Source organism: Drosophila virilis, chromosome 4 (assembly GCF_030788295.1).
Source record: "Drosophila virilis strain 15010-1051.87 chromosome 4, Dvir_AGI_RSII-ME, whole genome shotgun sequence".
NCBI lineage: Eukaryota > Metazoa > Arthropoda > Insecta > Diptera > Drosophilidae > Drosophila > Drosophila virilis.
This window is the reverse complement of record NC_091546.1, coordinates 27945509-27972548: the sequence shown is the minus strand read 5'-3', so window position 1 is coordinate 27972548 and position 27040 is coordinate 27945509. Positions and strand designations below refer to the sequence as shown.

General features: G+C 37.3%; 1 protein-coding gene across 1 annotated transcript in view; it reads left to right on the top strand.

The window, feature by feature from the left end:
- Positions 1-27040, top strand: part of nAChRalpha5 (nicotinic Acetylcholine Receptor alpha5) — an 89037-nt gene that overhangs the window by 46267 nt on the left and 15730 nt on the right. The window contains exons 4-9 of the mRNA XM_002057474.4: positions 1613-1752; positions 16155-16490; positions 16720-16795; positions 20192-20386; positions 21227-21313; positions 23085-23194. Coding sequence (XP_002057510.3) covers positions 1613-1752; positions 16155-16490; positions 16720-16795; positions 20192-20386; positions 21227-21313; positions 23085-23194 — 944 coding nt within the window. The remainder of the gene's footprint in view (positions 1-1612; positions 1753-16154; positions 16491-16719; positions 16796-20191; positions 20387-21226; positions 21314-23084; positions 23195-27040) is intronic.

The window sequence follows — 27040 nt, the reverse complement described above, 5'->3', positions numbered from 1 at the left end:
TAAAAACGGGGTGGGTTTTCCCTGAAACCTCGTCTTAACGTGCACCTTCATCACGTAAGGTACCTACAATGAAAATATCGCTTCCTAGCTCTTACGGCTCGGGCTATGCATTGATCACCAATCAGTCAGTCAGTCAGGACAAACGGTAAATTGAGATTCTCTCATATTCAAAGATTTTTGAACACAAATTTTAAAACGAAACTAAAAAGCTTTTTCAATAAATCAATCAATATTAATAATGTTTAATGCCCAACCATCCCTATTCATGCTTACACACTCGAAAACGTTTTAATTTCGCAACTGCATCATAATCGAGTGCAATTAAAATACAGTTCTGCCCGCCTCAATGCTGGGCAAGGGGTCTGACTGCAATCAATATGCCATTATCAAACTTCAACCTTGCTGCTGCCTGGGCTCTGGCACCTCATGAAAATCCATCACAGCATGGACAGGATATTAACTCTGCCGCCCCCGCACACTCTGCCAGGCGCCACAAGTGGCAATCATTAAAAATGAATTCTCAAGCAAGCGCTGCCACAATTTTAGCTGCACTTGCCTCATGCCACAAATCCGACACTGAATGCTACTTAGTGGCAAGAAATTCCCATTGTGCGCTGTGTTGCATGCCACAAAAAAAAAAAAAATGGAAAAAAATCGAGAAAAGTGAGGCAACTTGTGATCCGCAACTGCAAAGAACTCTTGAGAAATTATCAAATTGAGAGTGAGTGAGAATGGCAGGGAAAGAGAGGAGCGCAGTGCAGAGTATTTCTAGTTTTTCCTGTTCGGTTGCATGCATAAATAATTCGACGATAACGACGGCAGACAAATAACGGGGCGTGTGAGTGTTTTTTTTTGCTGCTCTCTATTCTTTACTATGTGAGTGCGTGTGGGGGTGTGCGTGCGTGTGTTTGTCGACGCCAATTTATTATCGCCAAGAAAGCGAGCAGTCGTCCGAGCAGCAGGCAAGTAAGAAAATTTGTATGTTAAAAACTTTCTGGCTCAATAAAAGTTTCCCTTTGTTATGCGCCAGCCAGAACAATAGAGAGACAGCCTGGCACAGGGACGTGTCAGCGGGTTGGGAGCTGGGGGGAGGCAGCACAGAGACATATGTTTAACAAAAAGCGCAAAAGTTTCATCCTGGTGCCGCCTACCGCCTGCCTGCCCGCCCGCATGCTAGCAAATAGAAACAGGAACAACAGGCATCGAATCAGTTGGCCAAGTTGCAAACCAAACCAGAAACTCGTAAACTTTTGCATATCAATAAATTTCAGTTGCGAGTCAGACCCCGCACCCATTTTATACTAGCAACCTTAGCAATCCCCCGATGCCCTTCCCTCCCTCTCCATAGTCTACTGTCTCTTGTTCCATTTGCCGCACGAATTATTGATGTTGATTTGCGGTGCTTTTGTGAAATGGCAAATGGCAAACACTTGCAGCTATCTGTGCTCTGAACACCCAACACTACAACCTACCTTCAGTCTAACTATACCCGCAGCCTAACTAACTCACCCTTATCCATTTTTTGTATCTCTATAAGCGCCTGCATTCGGAACTTGTGTGAAAACTAATTTTCATCTTTTATCATTGTCTTCTTCTCATTTTTCTTTTGCAGTTTGCCTAGCAGGATATCATGAAAAGAGACTGTTACATGATCTATTGGATCCATATAATACACTAGAACGTCCGGTTCTTAACGAGTCGGACCCGTTACAATTAAGCTTTGGTTTAACTTTAATGCAAATTATCGATGTGGTAAGTGCAAGCAAATTACCAAATATAAAGCAATATAACTAAATATGATGCTAGAATATTTTAAAATTTAAGATGGAATTATATAGCAACTTATGATATAGAAAGCATTTGCTTAAACTGAAATTATTTTCTAATACATTTTAGCGAAGTCATTGAATTTGCCCAGTCTGCTTTGTGCTGTATCCGTAAAAGTTTAATTGTGGCTGGGAATTAGGAAATAAAAAGTATTAAATTTTATATATTTGAATGCTTGAGAAAGAAAAGTAAGTGCATTGGTTAAGTGGCATATCCGTCTGACTAAACAACATTTATTGTCAACCTATTAAACTAGATAATTAAGAAAATTTTGAGAAAAACTCTTTTCTATCCATGACGGATGTGCTAGTTTTGGTCATACCCACCAGAGGCAGTAAATTTGGAAAATGTATTATATATATATTACAATTTGAAAGCCTTACGTTGTATTTTTAGCGTAACTGGCTTTAAAATTAAGTCAAAACGGCACTCGCTATTTTATTACATGTTTCAAAGGCAGCTTGAATATCGTTTACTAGTTGAATTAAAAATTTATTGGCTACTAGCAAAATCCACTTATTTTCCGGTATTTGCATTAAGCAACTGCCTTAAAGTGAAAGTTTGTCGTGGAAAATAAAACGAAGGTGACAAAAGCTGATGACACCATTTTGGCCGCTGTGCATGAAAAGTGAATTGCCAAGAAAGTGAAATTTTAATTATTTGCCTATGTGTCTGTGTGAGTGTGTGGGAGAGTGTTGGCGTTTGTGTGTGTGTGTGTGTATGTGTGATCCCTGAATGACAGCTTGGCTTGAGGTCTCTGCTTGGCTGACTGGCCTGGATGTAGACAGGACGCACACATCCTGCCAGCTCGACTGCCAGGCGAGTGTCGAGCAAATTACATGCAACGTCATGTGGCATGTGGCATTTGGCTCATTCGCACCTTTTGCCATGGTTTGTGCAACGTAGGGAAGGGGCTGGGAGGGTCAGGAATTGCATGCTGCATTCACTGGGGCAAAGTTTCTGTTGCGTAGAGGGCAGCCAAAGGTGGCTACATTTGTACATATATCAAGTCAGAGCGAGGCGTTTGCTTTTGTTAGTGAGACAACCTCAATTCATATTAGATTCTCCATGTGTGTGTGTGCAAGTTGTTTGTTGCCTGCCTGCCAAGCGGGTGTCCCGCGCAAAGTTGGGATTCAACTAAAAATGGAGCGCACAAACAAAAGGCACTGCGCCTGAAAGCCAGCCAGTCAAAGGGGTGTGGCGGGCAGAAGTATGGGGAGCGGCTTGCAGAGGGGCAAGTTGAATGTATGGGTGCAGTGGGATAGCTGCTGCTCGAGGCATAAAAATAGGCCTAGAACTGCGCATTCACTGGCGCACGCTAAAAGTCACACACGGGAGAGAAAAACTGCTGCAAAGCATTCACACACACACACACACACACACACACACACACACACACACACACATACACTCACACATGTGGCATGCAAATAAAATGAATAAATAAAATTTTGCACGTGTGTTGTTCACACCTGCCGCTAAAAACACACACATAAAAGTTGCGAGCCAAAATGAAGTGCGAGCTGCAAGTTTCGAGCTGTTGTTGCTGCTGCAAAATGAAGTTGAAACGAATGCGGCACAATGCTTTGGCCACTGGCTTGTTATACCCTGTACCCATTTAATATGGACATGAAAGGGGCATAATGCATTCTGTGCAAGTGCGGATAAAGGCATCATTGAATTCCTGAAGCATATATGTATATGCTCGATCAGCATCAAGACATGAGTTAAGATAAGCATATTCGGCTACCTGTCCTTACTTGTTTCTGTGTAATAACTGGAGACACCAATGTCGGCATATATCATTAAATAGAGTATGCTCCAATCAAGTTAAATTAAAACGATCGATTCTCTCATTTATCGATTTCAGTCAAGACTCTCTCTCAAAAAGCTTCTCTGCATTAAGAACTAGAGACCCCAAACTCGATATATATGCGAGTGTGTAATCTAAGGCTTATTTTAAATTGTTTTATTGATTTCGGCCTAGGCTCTTCTATAAAAATTAGATTCCCATTCATCATGCATTGATGATTTATATGTTTTCATCTTTACTAGATAAAAAATCTTAAGTTTTGGTATGTGCTCACATTTAGATGTCAAATTTAATGACCTTTTCTTAAGATCAAAAATAAAACAATATGATTTTGTGAATCAATTTCTATAGTATGGAGCTGAGCAAAAAATAGGAATAACTTTAGGATTTTGCACAGCTGAGCACAGGGCATAACCTGGTCGAGCATTTATTACAACATTTTGCATTTTGGTTGTTGTTGTTTCTCAAAAATTGCTGGCAGTAAAAACTGCAGCACGCACACTCGAAACGCAGCAGCAGCAACAGCAACAGCAACAGCAACAGCAATTACAGTCGCTGAGCCAGGCATAAAAATGCGAAAATCGGGTCATTTTGTTACAGTGGAGCTGGCTGGGGTGTTAACACTGCCATTGGTTACCCTGTAAAACAGCAGGAGCGGCGGGGAGCAGTGTAAGGGGAACTGTTGCTCCTGCTGCTGTTGACTTCGTCGTAAAGTTTATGTTCTGTGCAAAGTGTCAGCGCGTCATCTCAAAGTATGTGGCTGGCAGGTTTCTCTTCAAGCTGACGGTGCTTAAAGTTTTTATTCAAGGCACAAGTTGCGTATTGCTTAGATATGGCAACGCCATTGTGCATGCTGCATGTAAATATTCTCGCTTATGTGCCGCAATTAATGCAAGCAATCAATGTGGCAGCTTTTTAAGTGCGGCCATAAACGATTCAAGCATTGACATTTGGTATATAGATGATGCGTGTTTTTACAATAATAACAAGCCCATATGTGAGCTAATGGCGGATATGGGTTGTGTATGCATCGAATATCTGTCACTGCTGGTTTTTAAATTGAGTCTTTTTGCGATGATTTAAAAACTTGTATTAAAACTAATCAAAAGATAAATAAGGTAATACAATTAATTAATTAAATATATGTATCGCTTTTTTATCTAAGCAAACATTTCATGACAGCGCTTACTACAAGAAATATATTAAATCAATGTAGTCGGAGAAAATATACTTTCATTTTCTGCTGAAAGATAAGAAAGCGAAAAAAAGGCGATACCTCGGTTGTTAGCCCCACTAAGGGTTTACAAGATAAAGTTTGTCTGAACAACTGAGTGTCTAAAATGCATTGCGAAAAAAAGAAATTAAAGTATATATATATTATATCTTTTGAAATACTTGATAAAGTATTTTCCACACGACAATTTCTCCTAAGATCCACGAGAAATTCTTCCAAATATTTTCAATAATATAAGTAATAGATTAAATATACCTCATAAGCAGCTGGGCATATAAATTCATTCCAATAATTCATGCTCATTTAGGTATAACATTTTAAAATAAGTATGAACTGCAGCCATAGTATATGACTTTCGAATCAACAAATATCGGGTTCGTGCTTTAGGCTAAGGATTAAAAAACAATAAATATGATATTTTATTCGAAGGCCAGAGGTGCCATTGTGGACTTATTTAAAAATGTATTCATATAACATAAACTTTATTTTAATAAATTTCGTCTCTGGGCGTGTTAACATCCACTCGGCTTGACTATTTATTGTTGTCAATTTCTACATAATTGCAACGTCACAAATAAGAGATACAAATAAGACTATACTCTCTGGATTGTGAGACAGAGACAATTGACACTGAGATACATAGATACACAATATCTCGACTGACCCATGGAATATTAAAATGCGATGGTACATATAAAACTTACATATAGATTTACATATGAAACCTATACATATAGACTTAATAAAATTTATATTATATATCGCACCGCTTGAACAAAGGATACTTTATATCATATTGCTTATAACATTATATGAGGACTAGCCCGATAGTATTAAATAAAGTTTTCTCTCTTTGGGCCATTCTGACAAGCAACTGCGAATATAATTCAAATTCGGTTATTTACACTTAAAGGGTATAATATTAATGCACTTTTCTCGCGCGCTCTCTCTCTTTCTTTCTTTCTCTATCGTGTACCGTTGCCTCTCTCTTTCTTGGTCTTTTTCAAGCTCTGCCAATGGTATTACATTTCCCCCTGGGATATTGAGGCATTTGACACTCGCAATATTTTAAGTGTTAACTGCATTCGTAGCTGCATTTGCATATTTTACGTGCACGCTGCTGGATGCCCTGATAGGTACGGTAAGGGGCATAGGGTATGGGGTAAGGGGTTTTGGGGCAGGTCTCAAAGCAATTTGAAGATTTAACACCTGACAGCTGCCTCGACTGCTGCCTCGACTGCTGCTGCTGCTGCTGCTACTGTTGGTAGTTGAGGGTTGTGGGCGTGGCAAGGCCAGTGCAGTGTTGGCAAAGGCCAAGCGAAGTTATCCCCAGAGCAGCTGCAATTCAATTTAAACTACAAAAACTGGCACACACAGACAGCAAGAGAAAGAGAGAGAGAGAAAGAGAAAGAGAGTCAGTGTGGGTGAGTGCAAAGCATCATCAATTCAGCTGCTTATCAGTGAGACAGTCAACGTCTCTTATCTGTCAAGTTGCCAAGTGATTAAGCTTTAAGGTTGCCAACGCAAGCTGTTAAGGCGAGCGTGCGCCAACAATGGCAACGGGCTGGTTCAGTTTTTTGGAATGTAGCTGCTCCTCCTTAAGGACGACAGCGATTATCGTAGTGATATCTGCTATGCATTTTTATCGCTTGTGATTTATACAGGCGTTGGCTGTCAGGCAGCCAAAGCATATGCCATAATTGCGCCCCTGGGAGGTCAACTGTAAAAGGACACGGCAACACAGCGAAATGCAGCAACAATGCAGCACAAAGCGAAACTAAACGAAAACGTAACAAATCCTGTTTAAATGCCTGTATGTGTGTGTGCGTGTGTCTCTGCCTCTGTGCAGCATAGCTGAAAATTGCATTTAAATAACTCACAATTTATGCGCCACATTATGCCACAAATGCTGCGCTACCAGCACGCTAGAGCTGAGCGCGAAGCGTGACACGATTTCGGCATTATCCAACACGATGTAAAGATTCATGGATTAAAGAAAGAACAAAATTTTAAATTAAGCATGAGTATATTTCTATCCAACGTAAATATTGTGCGCCCAATACTCAAGAGCTATTTTATATTTATGGTGTGGGTCTACATAGTAACTTGTTAGATTTGCAAACAATTTATGTAGCCGTGATTACTTTCTGACAAACTGAACAAAGAAAGTAGTATGACCTTATTTTTTTTTCAAAAAGAAAAAACCGATAATTTCTTACACTTCTGGCAGCCCGAGTTTATCGAAGCTGCCAATGTCTGTTGCAATTTCTTTTCCACCTCACGAAAAACAGCGGTTAGCAAACATTGCAATTATGCAAGTAATTTATCATTTAAAATGTTTTTAAAATTCTTCTTAAAGACTAAAAACGTACTGTCCAAGAGTTTTTTCCACTCAAATGCAGTAATTTTTGTTTTTAGGTGATTTCTAAAATACGAAAATAAAATGTGTAGCATTCTTCTTAACCGTTAAATAATCAAGCATCTTAGTTTGCAGTGTTGGGAAACGCTCGTATATTCCTTGAGCTAACTCCTTGCAATATTAAAGGCGAAAAGCTTTGTTTTCTCCAGCAGTTTAGGAAACATAGTTGACGACATCAATTAGAATCTGTATAAAACGCATAACTTTCTTGCGAAAATACGTAAGTTTTTTCTGCACTTTTAGAGGATTAGAGAGGATCGGATTGTATTTGTCACTTGCGAATTTTGCGCGTGTCGTGTCTAGAGCATTCATCGCGCGCTCATCTGCAGTACACACACCTTTATATATACACACACACCCACTCGCACACCTTTATATACTCACGCAAACGCCTAACGAGCTGTGCAAACAGCGCCGGAGCAGCGTCGCAGCGTAGCTGCCCTGAAAAGTATGCTATGTATTTTATGCAGCACACACTTTTGTTTACCTGTTTCTCAAATTAGAATGTTATCATGTTGCAGTTTGTTTACAACTGGCTCCTGGTTCTCGCTGCCATTTCAACTTCGTGCCGCCCTCTACCCTGCTGCAACCCCACAGTGCATTGCAATGTTCGCCTAATTCCAAGCTGCCGTCAATTTTGTCTTCGTTTTCGTTTCTGTTAACAGTTTTACGTGTGGTTCAAAGGCACCAACAGGCACCTTTTCCAAGCGTTCTATACATGCATTTCATCAAGTTAAACGGGGCACCTCAAACACACACACATCCACACACATGCTTGGCATAGTTTTCAATGCATTTGGCTTTGGGTTTCATTTGAAGCTCCTCTTGCAGTCACTTTCCCGTTGATTGATGTTGTTGCATGTGCGAATGACTGCAACTCGAGTGTTCCCATATATATATATATATATAGACATATATCTATATGTGTGCTCTAGCGCTTTCAAAGGCAAAGAGTTTGTCAAATGAACCTACACCCACACCCATCCCTCCACACACACACACTGATGGTACAGTTGTTGGCATGTCCAGAGCATTGCTCAATGGTCTATGCGAGTATTTCTCATTTTCACCCTAAATTGGAACAGCACTTTGACGACAACCAAAGACACAACTCCACTTAACTAGGCGTAGTGCATGTTGTGCTTCAAATGATCTTAACTTTGCCTGAGTATATGCAAAAATACACTCAGAAAATCCACAAAATAAGAAGTTGTAGACAAATCTGAAAACCATTTGTACAATGATTCAAAACGTAAATACTGATAGAAATAAGTGAAATTGAATAATACCTTAAAGCTTACTCAATTTGTATACCCCCAATCCATTGAAAATGGGTAAAAAGGGTATAATGTATTTTTGCAAATGAATGTAACAAGCGGAAGGACCGCATAAAGTTTATATAATCTTGATCAGCATCAACAGCCGAGACGGTTTAGCCATGTCCGTCTGTCCGTCCGTCCGTATGTATGAACGCACGGATCTTAGAACCTATAAGAGCTAGACACTAGTCCATACGCAGATCGGATCCTGTTTTTTTTAACAAATTAGGTAAATAATAAAGAAAGAGTCACCAAACTTGATATGTATCTTCTATAATAGTATATATATTAAGAATATTTCATTTTATAGCTGTCACCACCTCCCCTTTACCAATTGACTTTTTGTTAATGTACGAATATTCCATGTCACATTTAGATGTACGGTAGAAAATTTTATTAGGATCGGTTAAGAAAAACGAAAGTTATGTTTTACCGTGCAATTGGATGGTTGAGCTAGTGCAAATTGCAAGAACCTCTGCATACATGTACACACACTCATTTATGCGCGTGTGCTTCGAATTTTTTCAACGGCATTGCGATTGCGAACGTTTTCTGTCCTGCTATTTTAATTCGTTTTTACCTCAATAAATAACACTTTTTGTGGCTGTTGAGTTGAAGCATAGCAAGCGCCGTCTATCACTGGGGAAACAATTTTTTTTTTTGGTGGTGTGGCTGTTGAGTATAATCGTCAGTAAGTAATGCGGTCAGTTGCGAGCTCGATCCCTGCCAAGGAACATTTTTGTTTGTAATTTATCGTTGTTACTTCAAATGAGTAAGATGGTTCAGTGTATTCCCTAGTCGGGAGCTCCCGACTAGATCTGCTTTCCTGTTCAAATTGTACGATTCAATTACAATTACTCAAATACTTTTAACTTGAATAAGGAATTATTCTGCTAAAGAAAACAGCTTAATACCTACGGAAATCGAATCAGCTTTTCAAAGCTCTAAAAAAGAAGATTACTTGTTTGGCTTAGAAAGAATTTAAAATTTAATTGATGAATGATAAACGCCTGGTTCATTATTATATTCATTTTTTTTAGTTAATGACTTTTCTTTTTTGCTGATTTCGCAGAAAGTGCTTGCCACATGCCTAAGAAGTGGCAGTAGAAGCAGAAGATGTATAGTTTGGCAGCAAATCCTGCCAACAAATGGCTGTAATTGTCGTTTGAAGCCATGGGCCAAGGCACATTCAGTTGCCTGGCTACGAATTGATGGGCTTTATGGGCCACAATGGCATTTTTGGTTTAGCAGCTAAGCCACCGACGCGGGCTGAAAATTACGTAAACACTTCTGAATGAAAGTCAAGTTGTCGAATGTCCTTGAAAAACCCAAAGCAGTGACAAACTAGGCTGTATATATAAGTGTGTGTGTATGTGTATCTGATGATAAAGGCGAAATTTAATTAACTGAACGCAAAAGATGCGCGGCTTCAGATACAAAATACAAATACAGATACAGATACGCACAGAGCAGCGCACTTGCATTGCCTTTTGTCTTTGGCCTCGTTCGATATCGAGTTTATGGCGTATATATATACATATTATATATATATAATATATTTTATATGGTATATTATATGTGTGCCGCCTTGTAAATATTTGCCGGCAGCTGTCATTTTGATAATGGAGTTTCAAATGTTTGCTTTTCATGCTCATAAACACATGTTGGTAAGCTCCCCCCTATGTCAAGGGCCTTAGGCCAGGCTGGCTACCACCTGCCGCCCTCGCCACAAACATATCCTGCTCCACTCGCATTGCCGCATTTTCTTGCGAGGCTCCACTAGGCAACTGTGCTTGCCTTCGATGGGAACAGCCTTACATGCTACATGCACACCCCTCCACACACACACACATTCGAACTGCTTGTTGTTGCCTTTGAAAACATGCAAAAATGGCCACGCCTCTGCCAGCCGCCCACGTTTCGATTTAATTGCATTTTAAACAGCGCACGTCGCATGCCACAAAACTTTTCTTGCTCTCATATTTTCTATTAATTTTTACCGAAGCAAAATACACACGTGTTTTTTAATTAAATTCACAATTCAAGTAGATCTTCATTTTGAGGAAAAAATATCGATCGAATTGAAAATCCGACGTGAATAGAGAAAATATTTTTGCTAAAATACTTTGACTTGGCATACATACTTCAAATCAATAAAAATGGTTAAGCATTTGAAACTTCACTTGAAAATATTATGTATTGCAAACAATGTACCATAAATGTGATTACACAATTCTTACAGGCCGAGGTTTGATCTAGTTCCGTACCTGTTCACGACTTAGTTTCCATTTATCGATATTAGATGTTTTATCAAGTCGATAAGGCCGCCAGAAATCTAAGAGAATAAAATTTTAATAATTTTTTGGCTGATAGCCCCTAGCTATATCCCCCACTAATAAATAAATCATAATATTTATTTACAGTCTCTGGGCAGCATAAAAAATCGGGCAGCCTAAGCTTAAAATCTATCATCATAGAAATCGAATTTATGGTTTTTTTCAATTTATTTTTTTCTTTTTAACTTTAAGGGATTTCTCTAGAGCTGCGAAGAAACTTGTGTCTTACAGATATTATTTAGCTTTATTTGGTTTTTTTTTTTTTTTAATTTGATATTTCTTCCCTTTTCGGTCTTCAATTTAGCTATAAAAATCTTACATCACTAACGGTACTATCGATATACTAAATTTAATATGGTGAGCATAAGTTGAGAGTTCAACATTTGCTCTATTACTTATTTTTAATTAAATCTACATACAATAAAAACCTTAAAATTTATATTTAAAAAACACAAACGAGCATTAAAAAGTATCGATAGTTATAACCATACCATAATTTAGCCTTTTTCAACACTAATTACTTGGGCTTTGTCTAGAACATAATGACATATATTTTAAAATACTGTGAAAAGGAAAAATGCTAAATAAATATATTTTTTGCCAGTGTGGTAATCACATAGCGACAGCTGAACGAGGACAATAATCGAAACCCCAAGAAAATCCGGTCAAAAAGACGCAAAAGAACTAAAGAAGAAATAAAAAGCAACAAAATAAAGAAGGAAAAATATATAAAAATAAAAAAAAAAATAAAAAAAAAATACAACTCCCAGGCGCATTAATTAAAAGGCGCAGACAAAGCGAGTCGCAGATTAATTGGCGTCAATGAGCAGCAGACAAACAGAGAGCAAAAACAAAAAAAAAAAAAGGCGAAAGAGTGCGAGCGAGCGAGGGAGAAGAGGAGCCAACGACAAGGACGAAAAGTGACTAGGAGGAGAACGTCAAGGCAGGCGGCAGGCCGTGGCGGAACCCGTTGGCATATCAGCGGATATCAGCGCAAATGAGTAATGAACTCGAGCACAGAGCAAGGCGTAATAATTTTTTTTTTAGTTCTCAGCACAATAAGAAACTAGTAGGCCTGCTTGAGTGTGCGTGTGCGTGGAGAATGCGAGCCGCGTTTTATGCTACCGTTAATTTTACCGTTGCTTTTAAATTCCCCGAACGCGCAGCAAGTCAATGAACTGCTGCAGTTGCCGTGTGTGTGCGTGGGTTGTAAGTGTATATGTGTGTATATGCAAATTATACGCCAGCCGAAAATTTGTCTTAGGGCGGCGGGTAGCGGGGCGTGGCACGCCGCACAGGCAACAGAAACTTGCCTGTAATAATTTTGCCGTTTGCTGTTTTTTTTTCGCTCATTTAAAATTCAACAACTGCCGTTTCTGCCATTTTCGCCACACAGAAAGAGCACGAATCAGCGTGAGATAGAGAGAGGAAGAGAGAGATAGAGAGAGAGATATGGTGGGTAAAAGAGACAGCGTGTGCCATATACACGTTCGCACTTTTTGAATGGGAATAAGCCTCGTTTATGTTACGTATGTTGCTCGATGCGCGGCTCTACTAAAAAATAAAAAATAAAAAAAAATAAATACACATCAACCGCGCACTATACGCCTAGACGCTCTCCCCTCCCGCCATATATCCCCCTGCTGTCTGCTGATTTGCATGCATGCAACAACTACAGAGGGCACCGAAGGCGAAGAAAAATAGGCGCCACAATTTCTGTGACTACCATTTCGCATTCGTCTGGCTTTCCCGCAGCTTTCTTCTCTATTCTCTCTCTTTTGGTGCCACGCCCCTGTGCGTACATTTTTATTTTAATTAAACTTGCTTTCTTTTTTGTCTATTGCTTTTATTTCTTAGCGTATATTTTTCTGCCATTTTTCGTCGGCTTTTTTTCGCATTCAGCTTTATAATTGTGTTGAAAGTTCTGCTGCAAACGAACATGCATAGAAATAGAAATTACATTTAGAGCGCGGGGAGTGCGCGCTGCAACGGTGGTGACTAGGAAATGCATAGAAAGTTAAGCAAATAACTGGAGAGGCACCACTGACAAGAGAGTTACCAGATGGCAAATTTGATGTGGGACTTAATTAAAATATAAATATACATTTTAATGAAGTGAAAATATCAAAATAATGCTTTATTCTACTGTAATAGTTTTTATTTTCAACTCCAATTGCTTCAAGCAATTCTTTTTGTATATCTTTAAATTTCGTAGTCTATGTATTTTCCTCTCCTTGTAAGACAAACCCCATTAAATTTCCCTTCACTTTTCATTGAATATCCATTCGAAATTGCCTGCCATTGTCTAGACAATATATGCATATGTGAAACTTTAAATTAAATAATTGTGATGTGTGAGAGTTAAGCTCTCAGTTAGGTATGTAAAGTGTACTTATACAATTTTCGGCAGGCTTAAGTGGTACAGCAGCTGTAACAGAATATAAACTCGAATACACTCTAAACGCTTTAGCAATCTATACAATATCCAATAACACTTTGCGCTAAGCACCACCAAAATGCGCGACTGCAACAATCTGGTAAATTGAGCTACCAAACGGGAATTATGCGACTGTTCACAAAGCACGCCACTCCTTACGCCAGGCATTCGTACAGTAATAACCCACTAACCGGAACGCACAAAAACCAATTTTCTGTTGTAATTTGTTGAAAAACGAATTTGATTAGGTTGACGCCGGACGCGCGCGCACACACACACTCATGAGGAAAGCATGGACAAAAAGCATAGCATACTTTCCAGCGGCTCTGTAAATGTGGTGGTGGGAGAGCTGGCAAATAAAGTGAGTAAAATGGAAACTGCAGTCGACTGCAATAATGTAATGGTTATATTTAGAAAGAGATAGACGAGCAGAGAGAAAGAGCGAACAGAGACAGATGCAGCTGTTTTTGTTGCGTTTGGTATGGCCGCAATATTACGTGTCCTGTGCACACTTCTTGCCGCATCCTGAATTGAAAGTAACTCCGTTAGCCGCTGTTTGGTTTTATATGCTAGCTGTTCGATATTGTTGAAACCGAAAAAAAAAAATAAATAAAAAGTAGTGAACTTAATTTCAGAGTGCCTAACTGGCAGATTCTCTGTAAGTACTAATAATTATAAGTAATAATACAAATAACAATTTTACTTGATAAAAGATTAAAAAGCCAAGAAATGCAACCAAAATTATTAAAAAGACTAAGACAACTGACTTGAGCAACTTTCCTTCTGAGGCGCAATAATATTTAAGGAAGCGCGCCTCAGCGCAACTTTAATATACCCTTTTACTATTCCCCTTCCCATATGCACAGGGTATAAATACGTATTGACGACTGCATTTTGGCCACGCCTCTAGGCAGCTGGCGGAACCTATTCGGCCTGCCCTGGCTTGGCCATTGCTCCATTTCATTTTACCGCATTTCTGTCGCAATTTTGTTCGTGCTGTTGCTTTTGTTGTTGGTGCTTGGCGCATTTTGTGATTGCACTAGCAGCTTGCGCACAGTTCATACCCGGAAATTGCTCGGTCAAAATATTTGTGCAATGCCAGGAATGGCTAACAGTACACACATAGCCGCACACTCTTTTCCATCCCCTCCACTGTTTGGCCTGCAACGTTAGTTAAGCGCCCAGAGATTTGGTTTTTGGCATTTTTCGTGCCCGGCGCGCGCTCGTGAATATTTCAAGCATTTAATTGTAAATTACACATACGCCCTGTGTGCGCTTTATGCATTTTTTACAATTGTTTGCCAGTTGTTGACGCTGTTGTTCTTGTTGTTGTTGCATCTGGTTTTTATTGTAATGCACGGATTTGGTTATTGGACCACGCGCTTGGGGAAAATGTTTCATCCTTTTTGCCATCATTTGGTTAGCGCGCATTTAAAAATTTAACTCGCTTGATTAAAGTTCTTGTAAATTGAAATGGTTTTCGCTTGTCGCTTGTTGCCGCTCTTCAATTATGCAATAGCTTGATGGTTGATGAACAGCCCGTGGCTGTCCATAAGCCCCAAGGGAGGGACTTATTGTACATATTTGTTATTATTGTGTGCTGAACAAATTGTTCCATAAGTCTTTTAAGCTATGAAGTAGGCTGCAGAGCTTTAATAATGCTACAAAATGAATGCATTAAATGTGGGCTTATAGACTTGAGAATAAGTCAAAAGTATTTCTTCTATATTTCTCTATGAAAAATTATAAGATATATTTACACTATTACAACAGTTGTTAGCTGGTAAACGGATCAATATATTACAAAAACAAACATTCATTTTGTTATTTGGAGTTTCAAATCATTAAAAAAATATTGACTTCATCAAAATATTGGCGTTGTTAAGTGCTACCAATATTAATAAATAAATAAAGTGTAAATTACACAGTAATTTATACAGTGTGACCACATTTTTATCAATTACTATCTTCATAATAGGAAGTTTTCTAACACTGTCGTGATATAATATTTCTGCATATATACATAAAACAATTTTTTTTTAATGCACGAACAAAAAAAATCGGAAAATCTCATTAGATGAATATATTAATATAAGTTCTTATTTAACAATATTTATAGAGAGATATTAAATTTTAAAAATATATTAATTTAACATTTTTTAAATTTAAAATGTAGCCACGATAGTTATAGTATAAAAGCATATATATATATATAAGCATATATATATAGGCATATATATATAAAGTATATAAGCAAAGCATTAGTAATAAGAACAGTTAGGGCAAGGGGACGATGTATTGAAGCTAGTTAAGGCCAAGGAGCTAAGATCACAGGCACCTTTTCTCTAGCTCTTATAGTGTCTAAGATCCTTGCGCTTATACATACGGACGGACGGACAGACAGACAGACAGACGGACATGGCTAGATCGACTCGATCAAGAATATATATACTCTATGGGGTCGGAGATGCTTCCTTCTGCCTGTTACATACATTCACATTTTGCACAAATACAATATACTTTTTTTTACCCATTTTCAATGGGTTCAGGGCATAATAATATTCAAAAGTTGATATTAGCTATCAGCTTCTAAAGTTGTTAATTTAGCATTTATAAATATGTATTTTGTTATTATGATGGAATTTTTTCCTTGCGGTTAAATTACAATTCTGTAACAAACTATTTGTCAATTCTATTTTTAATTGAATATTAAATTAGGTTTGTTTTTGCAACGCGTCATTTAATTAAATTTGTTGTCGTTTCATGCAGGATGAGAAAAATCAATTGCTGGTCACGAATGTTTGGCTAAAACTGGAGTGGAACGATATGAATTTGCGCTGGAATACCTCAGACTATGGTGGTGTTAAGGATCTGCGGATACCGCCGCATCGCATCTGGAAGCCGGACGTACTGATGTACAACAGCGCCGATGAGGGTTTCGATGGTACCTACCAGACGAATGTGGTGGTGCGCAACAATGGCTCCTGCCTGTACGTGCCACCGGGCATCTTTAAGTCAACATGCAAAATCGACATTACGTGGTTTCCCTTTGATGATCAGCGCTGCGAAATGAAATTCGGCAGTTGGACCTATGATGGATTTCAGGTTTGATTCAGTCGACCGAGTTTGCGAAAAAAAGCAAGGCAACCAGGGAGTACACAGCTCGTAGTTGTTATGCTTATACGAATCATTTTGCAAAACTTTTATAATTTCTTCAGTTGATTTTTATTTGTTTATGATTATTTTTTGTTCATTCGATTCATATCGAGGTGTGGAGATGGCGTAGCGATATATATATTTATATTATTCTACCCTCTCCCCATTGTAACTAAAGCTGGATTTGCAATTACAAGATGAAACTGGCGGTGATATCAGCAGTTACGTGCTCAACGGCGAGTGGGAACTACTGGGTGAGTAAGCCAATGCCAGAAACAAGAAAAATAAACAATTCGCTTGAAGAAAATAGAATAAACTGGCTCTAGAGCGGGGGCAGGCGTTGCTGACTTTAAGTAACTCACGTACTCTGTCTCTCAATCTCTCTGTCTCAGACAAATGAAACAAAAACATACACATTAGAAAAATTGAGAAATGACTGTACGAGCAATGGCATTGTCATTCTCTTGCTATATAAATATATATGTATATATATATATATATATATATATATATATTTATATCTCTATATTTATATTATGTGTCCGTGTAAAGTTCGTTTGCCCAGCAACAGAAAAGGCAAAACTAAACTTGTTTTTTCCATCTGCGACACACACACAACGAATTTGCCTTAAGCTTTAAAGGCCTAAGATCTTCTAGTATTTGAATAAAGCAGTACTTTTTCATATACTATATTAGCCTCTCCAAAAAAACATGGCATTAGATATTTCTTACTCAACTCTCTCTCTCTCTCTAAACTGAAGCAGGGTTCAGGTTGCGAGCTAAAGTTCCGAACTCGTTCCGTTCGAAACTCAGACTGTTTAAATTGGCGTTTCCGTTCAACAATTGATTGTATGCCAGTGTTGGTATGTTATCTGTAAGTGTGTACCGTCCAGCTCAGGCAATGGCAATCAATCGGTTTGTGGAAACGTATTCTATCACTGTTGCTCTCACATCTTAATTTATCAACTACTTACACCTAACATATGTAACATATACTTCGAGGCCATCGAATACGGAATGTAGTACGGCATCTAATGAACCCTGGTCAACCCTCTTAAAACTATACTACTTAAAACTGTACTACTCTTTAATACTGTTCAACACTCAAAAATATCACACGCTTATCCAGTGTTCTCCCACTCACTCACTCTATCAACAATAATAATAAACAACAAAAAAATTAAAAATTAATATAAACTATACAATCATCAAACTTGGGCGCTTTAACTTTTCAAGTCCGAAATAGCCGCGTAAACGTTTCGTTTACCATTGATTCAAATAACATACTTTGTTTAAGTACCTGTCAGCGGTGTAGCATAGTTTAGGGCTTAGTCTAAACTAGTCTAAAATATGCTGCGCCCACTGGCGAGTACCCCCAAAGATAAACTAACCTATGCAAGAGGTAAGGCCTGGCCCACGTATGCAACCCCTTAGAAATTTTTTCAAATTCTTTCTCATATATTTTTCCTTCTAACGAAATGGCATGTTGGAGCAGCAGCTCAGAACTGAATTATAATGAATGCTGTTTAGAAATACATAAACAATCAATAACTATTGCATTTTGTTTAGCTCGTAAGTAAAGTCGGGCGGAAGGCTAAGAGAAAAATATAGTTCAATTCATAGAACCCGACCCGATAAAAACTGGAAGCACCCATTAGAAATATTAAATATTCAATACAAATTAGTAAGAAAATCCTATGCTCATTTCCTTTTCTATACCTTGCAAGCTCTTTAATTGTCTTATTTGGCAATATCTATTTGGCAATAATTTAGCTCTATTTTTGTGCCCTTTTTACAACTCCTAATTGGTTTTGACATTAGTTTTGATTACTTCCCTAGCGTATACTTAAATAAGAGATTCCTTTTCCAAGCGTTGAACTGAGAAAAACGCTTAAAAAAGGAAATAGAAATAACTTTGCGAACATGGATAAAACTCGAAATAGAAATGTTAGAAATTAAAGGGAGAAGCAGTGTTGCACACAAAAGCGTAAATTGCACTTTTCCGCATAAAATGCTAAGACAGCTGAATGCGCAGACCCACCCACACTGACACAATCACAGCGACCGCCAACCACCACTCACCACACAGAGCTGAACTTTTGTTCAACACACACGCATACACCCACATAAACACATACATGATAGAGCAAGAGATTTGGCTCTTCAGTTGGCTACAACCACGCACCAAACCAATTAAGAAATTAAAAGACAAATACAAATACATTCCCAACAACACTCACACACACACACCACTATAAATTAGCAGTTGCACACAATCACACACACAAAAAAAAAAATAGAATTCTCTACTCAAAACTGGCCACAAAAGTTCACAACACACAAAAGAGCTGAGAAAGTTTGTGCAACAAATTTCCCCTTGGTTTTTTTTTTTACTTTTCTTTGTGCTCTCTTTAGCTGCATTTCTTTGCATTTTTATATTTTCATTTGCTTTTCATGATTTTATTTGGCTTTTGTTTTTTTTATAAAATTTTTTTTGTCTTTTGCTGCGTATTTTTTGGGAGTTTTTCTTAAGTTGTTGGCCTGTTTTTTTTACTGAACAGCACTTTTCTATGCGCATTTGTGGCAACCGCCTTTGGCTGGCAGTTTATGCAAATATTTTGGAGTTTCCACAGCTTTCACAATTTTCTCAGCGCTCGAAACGCGCAACACAAACGTTAGCTGGGTAATTTTTAAATACTTATCAAGACGGTTTTGTGCGCTGTCTGCGTAATCCCGCTGGTAATCTATGTTTAAGTTGTGCACATAATTTAGCCAGCCTTTGGCATATGGCAAATGGGCTTGGCCGAAAGTTTTTCAATGAGTATATGAGGCTATGAAAGTTGAGAGCAATTAAGAGATAAGCTTTTCAATGGAATTAAGGTACTTAACAACACCAAGCAACCTACCTTAGTGCACTTTATAGCCAAGGGGTTGCTTAATAATGGATAGAAACAAATGTACCCGATGTAACCTGTCTAGAAATCAGCCTTCCATTTCTCAACTTAAACGTTTACATTACTTTAACTAACTTGCTAGTTACTTGCAGCTCAAGCAAAAGCGCTAAAAGTTTTTGGAAACATGTTTGCCTCTGCGCTTACTTCAAATTAGTTGCTCGTATGCAAATAAAACTTTTTGCCAAAAACTACAGTTACGCATATATGTATATTCACACACACACACACACACACACGCTCACACTCACACAGAGTCTGTACACACAAAATTTTCTGACTACACTTAAAGAAACCACAGCATGCTTACAGAAACCAAAGCTTTTCTACTCAATGCATATATCATTCTGTACTTTCTTATAGACTATAACCTTACCTATTCATAATCTAATCCACACACATACACACGCATTTGAACTGCAAACGCTTCACTTTACTGAACTTTCTTAACGCTTTCATAAGTACTTTCATAACTACTCTACACACGCTTTTCTCTATCCAAATACTTACTCTCTCTATTACTACTTACTCTTTTGCCTGTATGCCATGCTCGAAATAGACATAAAGCTCAGACAAAGGCCCAAGTAAAAGCTGACACGATATACAAAAAGAAACGAAAAAGAAAAGACTTGTAAATATTTTGGTAGAATTTGATTTACTAATATCTTTATCTTTGGCTCGATAACGCGCTACTCCTAGGTGTTCCCGGCAAACGTAATGAGATCTACTACAACTGCTGCCCGGAACCGTATATAGACATCACATTTGCCATTATCATACGACGACGTACATTGTACTATTTTTTTAATCTGATTATACCCTGTGTGCTGATTGCATCCATGGCTCTGCTGGGATTCACCCTGCCGCCAGATTCGGGTGAAAAGCTGTCGCTGGGTAAGTAATTTTAACAAGGAATTTAAATAAAATAGCAAAGAAAATTAATAATAGCGTGCTAACAGGGACTTAAGTATTAGGTGCTCGAGCAGGGACTTAAATACTAGACGCTCGAGCAGGTACTTTAATTCTTGGCGCGCGACTTTAATTCTCGATCAGACAGTCGAATAGTTATATAAATTAATATAAGTTTTCACTTATATAAAACAAATACTTGTCAAATGGCACCAGCTTGAGAGGCCCTTCAGAAAGTATTTGCCAAGTACTTTTCACAATAATGACATCCACCACCCAGCTCGACTATAAGATTGAGCAAAAAATCAGCCCCTCGTTGTTGATGAGTGCTTGGAGCCTCGAGCCTGGCTGACATCGCACATTAGACCTTATTGCCAGGCGGGGAGAGACCGCGATGATGATGGGTGATGATTACGCCAAGGGCTGGTAAAAACAATCTATTGAACTGAGAATGTTACCGTGGCTGGGCCGTAAAAGTGGGTTTAAAAACGTGAGCTATGTTCGACAGGACCCTAAATGTGCCTTCAAAGAGGTGTGGGTTGGCTAAATGTAAGAGAAAAGTGCTGAGAAAAATTTGAATACCATAAACATTTATTGATGATGAGCTCTCAATAATGCGGATGGAACTTAAAATAGTTGAAGTAGCAGCGCGTCAAGCAATGATTAATTGAAAGAAGCGTCTGAACATTTAACTTGTCCTTAACATGACTCAGCCAAGCCTTGAGCTAGCTTTAATCTTTACCCAAACCTTATTTCATCTATATATCAACTCGTATCTGTTTTTTTTTGGCACACATATTTTACTATGTTTATTTTAATATCTAGGCGTTACGATTTTGCTCTCGCTGACCGTGTTCCTCAATATGGTTGCCGAGACAATGCCGGCCACCTCAGATGCCGTGCCTCTGCTAGGTAAGATCTTTATGTTTGCCGATATTTGCTGCTGGTATTGCTTATTCTAAATATATATATATATATGTATCCATATATAAACCTATGTAATCCTTGTATATCCTTGTCATATGTATACTAGTATTATCGCTGTGTCTTCGTTCGATTCTGCTTTTGCGTTCTTTTGATTACAGTTTTTAGTATCATATTAAAGAGCCTATATATCATAACTCTAAAGTTTCGATTGAAGTTACGTTCATATATATTCATATACTCATGCATTTCTAAAACGATTTTAATAACCGAATAAAATCCGATGATTTTATAATATTAAAACTTTGACACACAATTTAAAAATAATAAAAATAATAATCAGCTACTTTTTGAGATTCAAGCAGTTACTTTGGTCTTAAAGTCAGATTATATTGCCAGGCAAAGTCGTCTAACTTTAAACTGGCCAAAGCAACTGCGCGCTGATGTTAAAAAACAAGAGTCTAAAAAACCGTAGAGAAAGAAAAGTAATTAAAAAACTAATTCGTAGGGCAAATAAATGAAGCAATCAATACTTAAAACCTATACAGAAATTTAAAAGATAAAGATACTTTAAGAATAATACTCGTAAATTTCAGTTATGACACACAGAACACACGAGTTGGTTTGATAAAATGCACACACATTTGAAAACGAGTTACTTGCACGCTATACTCTTTCCTTTTGGGTTGTAATAACAATTAATTAACTTAATTCGAACGATTTACAATTATGTATAGGTTGTTTCTGAACGCAAAATAAATACTGCAAATCTTTGTAGGAACAAATAAAATCAGCTACGAGTTTTGTAAATTTTTAAGGATTTATATAAAGTGTGTTTAACGCAATTCATATTTTTAGTAAAGTATATGAGTATTTATAATATTAAATATGTTTCTTTTATCCAAATCGGAACCTATAAATTATGCTCCGTTAAAGTAGTAAACGTAGCATTTTACAATTGTTCAGTGTTTATCTATATATATTACAATTCATCCTATAAAGGCTTTTAACGATTCCCCCGAATTGCTTAAGAAACAACTTATGCGTAATAAATATTATTACTTTAAAATTACAACCAATTGAGCTTAAATATTTTCTGCAAAATTCTTTCAAAATTCAAATTGCAAACTTTCATCCAAATTAATATTGTTCGTATTTCAATTATAATATTAAAATCTCTTCAAATCAAGTTCATATATTTGTAAATCTATTGTTCAACTTAAACTATCTAATTCAGTTTCTATGGCGTACATTTTTTTGGGTGTCTAATTCAATATATAACCATTAAAAAATTACGTAAACTTAAAGTTAACTGTGTGTGTGTGTGTGTTTTTAAAAGAATATTTTTATATCAATACAAATAAAACAAATTAAATGTAAAATGATAAGAACAAAGATATTGCATTTCATATAAATACTAACTAAAATATTTGTATATATCTCTGCCTCTTTTTCTTTCTTTCAAAAAACTGTATACCTTTTGCCAAAATACTAAACTCTTAAATGAATACAAAATATAAAACACTGAATGAATTCTGAAATAAATATGCTACCCTGAACTATGCTCGACACAAAACTAACCAAATCAAACAAAACTAATACAATAATAATAAACCGAAACGCTTCCAATCAAAACCATTTGCACCACAACACAATCACACTGAAAACTGTCGATACACACCCAACGATAAACGATAAACTATTTTATATATATATAATATACATATATATAATGATAACACGCCCAACCAACCAACAGGTACATATTTCAATTGCATAATGTTTATGGTAGCTTCATCCGTTGTGTCAACGATTTTAATATTAAATTATCATCATCGAAATGCTGATACGCACGAAATGTCCGAATGGGTAAGTTTTCAAATGGGTCAGTCAACCAAACCAAACCAAACCAAACTAAAACCAAAACCAAACTAAACAACAACTCGTATCCAAATCAACTAACAAAACAACAAAACAACTGCAAAATGCGAACCCATCACTTATCATTGCCTCGAGCAGCAGCAGCAGAAATATGAGCAGCAGTAGCAGCAGCGGCAGCAACGGGAGCAATTGCCATTTCCAGGACCAAAACAAGGACCTGGCACTGGACTTGCCTCGCCGCTTGCTGCTACCCAAATAGTCCCACATAGTCGCCATGGCATTAGCATTTCTTTCATATGTTTTTTTTTTCGTTAGACCCACAAACTAAACAGAGACAATATATATATATAGTGACATATCCATAGTCGCACCCACCCTTTAACATAACTTAGCACATAAGCATAAGCACAATTATAAACATTTCTAATATTGTAAACAAAGAGCCTGGTGATAACATCGACATTGGTCAAGATCAAACTGTCCCCCTTTGGTAGACATAAACAATTCACCCTAAATATCACGCCACTGTCAATGTTCCCATCAGAGTACTATCCCACGCATAATTGCTGACGCAGCTCAAACTTCACTCAATTTTGACTCAAACTCTCTCAAAGCGAAGTTTGCTAAGCGACCGCAACAGTTAGATAAATCAGTTCATATTCGGGAAGCAAATCTGAATGTACTCAACAAAAGTAGCCGTTAAGTGAAAATAATAAATTGAAATATATTTTTTTATAGTAACCTAACGTGCAAAACTTAATTGGCGCAGCCGGTAGGATACGTCGGGAAAAATTAAAGATCGCTAAAGGATAATTAATTCCCAGATCTAACGCACAATCGCGACCGAAAGTGTTGTCGGAGTGTAATAAAAATTTTCTCGAATACGTATCCGCACAAGAACCTTCGGGTCACTAGTAGCTTAATAATATTGACCCTTTGGGCAATAAAGCTACTACAGTTAATAACGACTGGCTTTGCATATCGTTTGATCCCTGCAATACGTTATTACTGAGTCTTTTTAAGACACACACACAAAAAAAAAAAAACATTTAACCAATAATCCATCACAAACTTTAACCTAAAATAAAAGTGCAAAATCAAAGAACAATAAAGTTCAAACCTACAAACTCAAAACTATTCAAAAAAAAGTGTATTACACCAAGATGACAATGGAATTATCAGAACAACACCTCAACCAGGCCCTTTCACAACTTAGACAGGTGCCAAGCTTTGACGGATCAACGGATCAACTAAACGCCTTCATTAAAAGGATAGATTACATCCTACACCTGTATCCAACCCGAGATGTTAGACAACATAGCATCTTATACGGAGCCATCGAATTGCAAGTCACAGGAGATGCTCAGAGAATATCACAAAGGACAGCAGCCAACACTTGGCAGGAGCTGAGAAACGCATTAATTGAAGAATACAAAGTGCAGACACCATTTGAAGAACTCCTTCGACGCTTATACAACACGAATTACCAAGGAAACGTCCGTAAGTTCATCGAGGAGCTCGAGAATAAATCTTTTGTTATATTAAATAAGTTAGCACTAGAAAATATACCTAGCAATACAACCCTTTATACAAATGCTATGAATAACACAATCAAAGATGTTATTACAAAAAAATTACCAGATAGGCTTTTCATGATGTTAGCCAGACACGACATTACGTCGACACAAAAACTAAAGCAAGTAGCTCAAAGAGAGGGATTATATGAAAATAGCTTTACTGAAAAACCTAAAAATAATAATGTTCAGGGAAATCCAAATAACAATCGTAGGAACATGGGAAATTATCAGCAAAATGCTAACCCAACCACCATTTCAAGTGGTTATTCCAACACAAATCAGAGTTATCACGCACAAAATAAACAGCACAATAAGTCCGAAGACAATCAGAAAGCTCACCACGAGTTCCAACAGAAATTAAGTCAAGGTAGATACCAAAATCCCTTAAACTACCAAAATCAGTCCCATTCACGCTTGAATGCACCAAACCCTCCGACTAAACGTCAAAGAGATAGTAACAGTGGGCAGATGAAAATGGATACATCCGAAAATTTTCATCAGCAAGCCTCGGAACAAACAGAAGAAATCCATTCATAAAATTGATTATGAATGACGAAGTTCTAAAATGTGTCATCGACACAGGTTCAACCATTAATCTAATGAAAACTAACCGCTTAAATTTTCCAGTTTACAACGAAACATTAAAGGTTCACACCATAAATGGTGTTATTGAATTAAAACAAAGTATACGATTAGGAGCAAGCAAAATTTGTCCGAGCAAACAAAAATTCTATATTCACGACTTCTCAGAGCATTATGATGTTCTGATTGGGAGAGAATACCTTGAGGCATGTCAAGCAAAAATAGACTATGCACAAGGATCCGTAACCTTAGGAGAATTTAACTTTTGTTTTAGATATAACGACGAAGAGGTCGAAGAGGACATGACCGCACAAGAGTGCCTTGATCCACCCTCAACAGAGGACAGACCATTTAACTTCGCTATTAATAATGAATTAATAGAAAACAATGAGTTTAGGCTAGAGCACCTAAACTCAGAAGAAAAAGAAAAAATAAAAAAAGTTTTACATGAATTTCGTGATATCCAGTACCATGAAGGTGACAATTTGACTTTCACTAGTACAATTAAACACAAAATTCTAACAAAACATGAGGACCCAATTTACAAGCGTCCATACAAATATCCTCAAATATACGATGAGGAAGTAAATAAACAAATAAGCGATATGATAAAACAAAATATCATACGTAAATCCAAATCCCCTTACTGCTCACCAGTAATAATCGTTCCAAAGAAAAACGATGCATCTGGAAAGCAAAAGTTCCGGTTAGTCATAGATTACCGCAATCTCAATGAACTAACTATTAATGATAAATACCCTATCCCGATCATGGATGAAATATTAGACAAACTTGGAAAATGTCAATATTTCACAACCATTGATCTAGCCAAAGGCTTCCACCAAATCCAAATGGATCCTGGTTCAATACCCAAGACCGCATTTTCGACTAAACATGGCCATTACGAGTACACTCGCATGCCATTCGGTCTTAAGAATGCACCTGCAACGTTCCAACGTTGTATGAACAATCTCTTAGAAGATTTAATTTTTAAAGATTGTCTGGTCTACTTAGACGACATTATTATTTTTTCCACTTCATTGGAGGAACACATTTTGTCGCTACAAAAGGTATTTAAGAAGCTTAGAGAAGCTAACTTAAAACTACAGTTGGATAAATGCGAGTTTATGAGAAAAGAAACTGAATTTCTCGGTCACATCATCACAACTGAGGGTATAAAACCAAATCCCAACAAGATACAAGCAATTGTCAAATTCCCAATTCCAAAAACCCCAAAAGAAATTAAATCATTTCTAGGATTATGTGGTTTCTATAGGAAATTTATACCAAATTTCGCTAATATAGTAAAACCATTAACACTTAAATTAAAAAAGGGAGCAAAAATCAATATAAAAGACAGAGACTACGAGCTAGCGTTTGAAAAGCTAAAAGTACTCATAACATCCGACCCAATTTTAATATACCCTAACTTCGAAAAACCATTTTCATTAACTACAGACGCGAGTAATATGGCAATAGGGGCCGTCCTTTCGCAAGAGCATAAGCCTATATGCTATGCAAGTAGAACTCTCAACGAGCATGAGTTAAATTATTCAACGATTGAAAAAGAATTATTAGCAATCGTTTGGGCCACTAAATACTTTAGGTCCTATCTCTTTGGTCGACAATTTCAAATCCTTAGTGATCACAGACCACTCGTCTGGTTAAATAATAT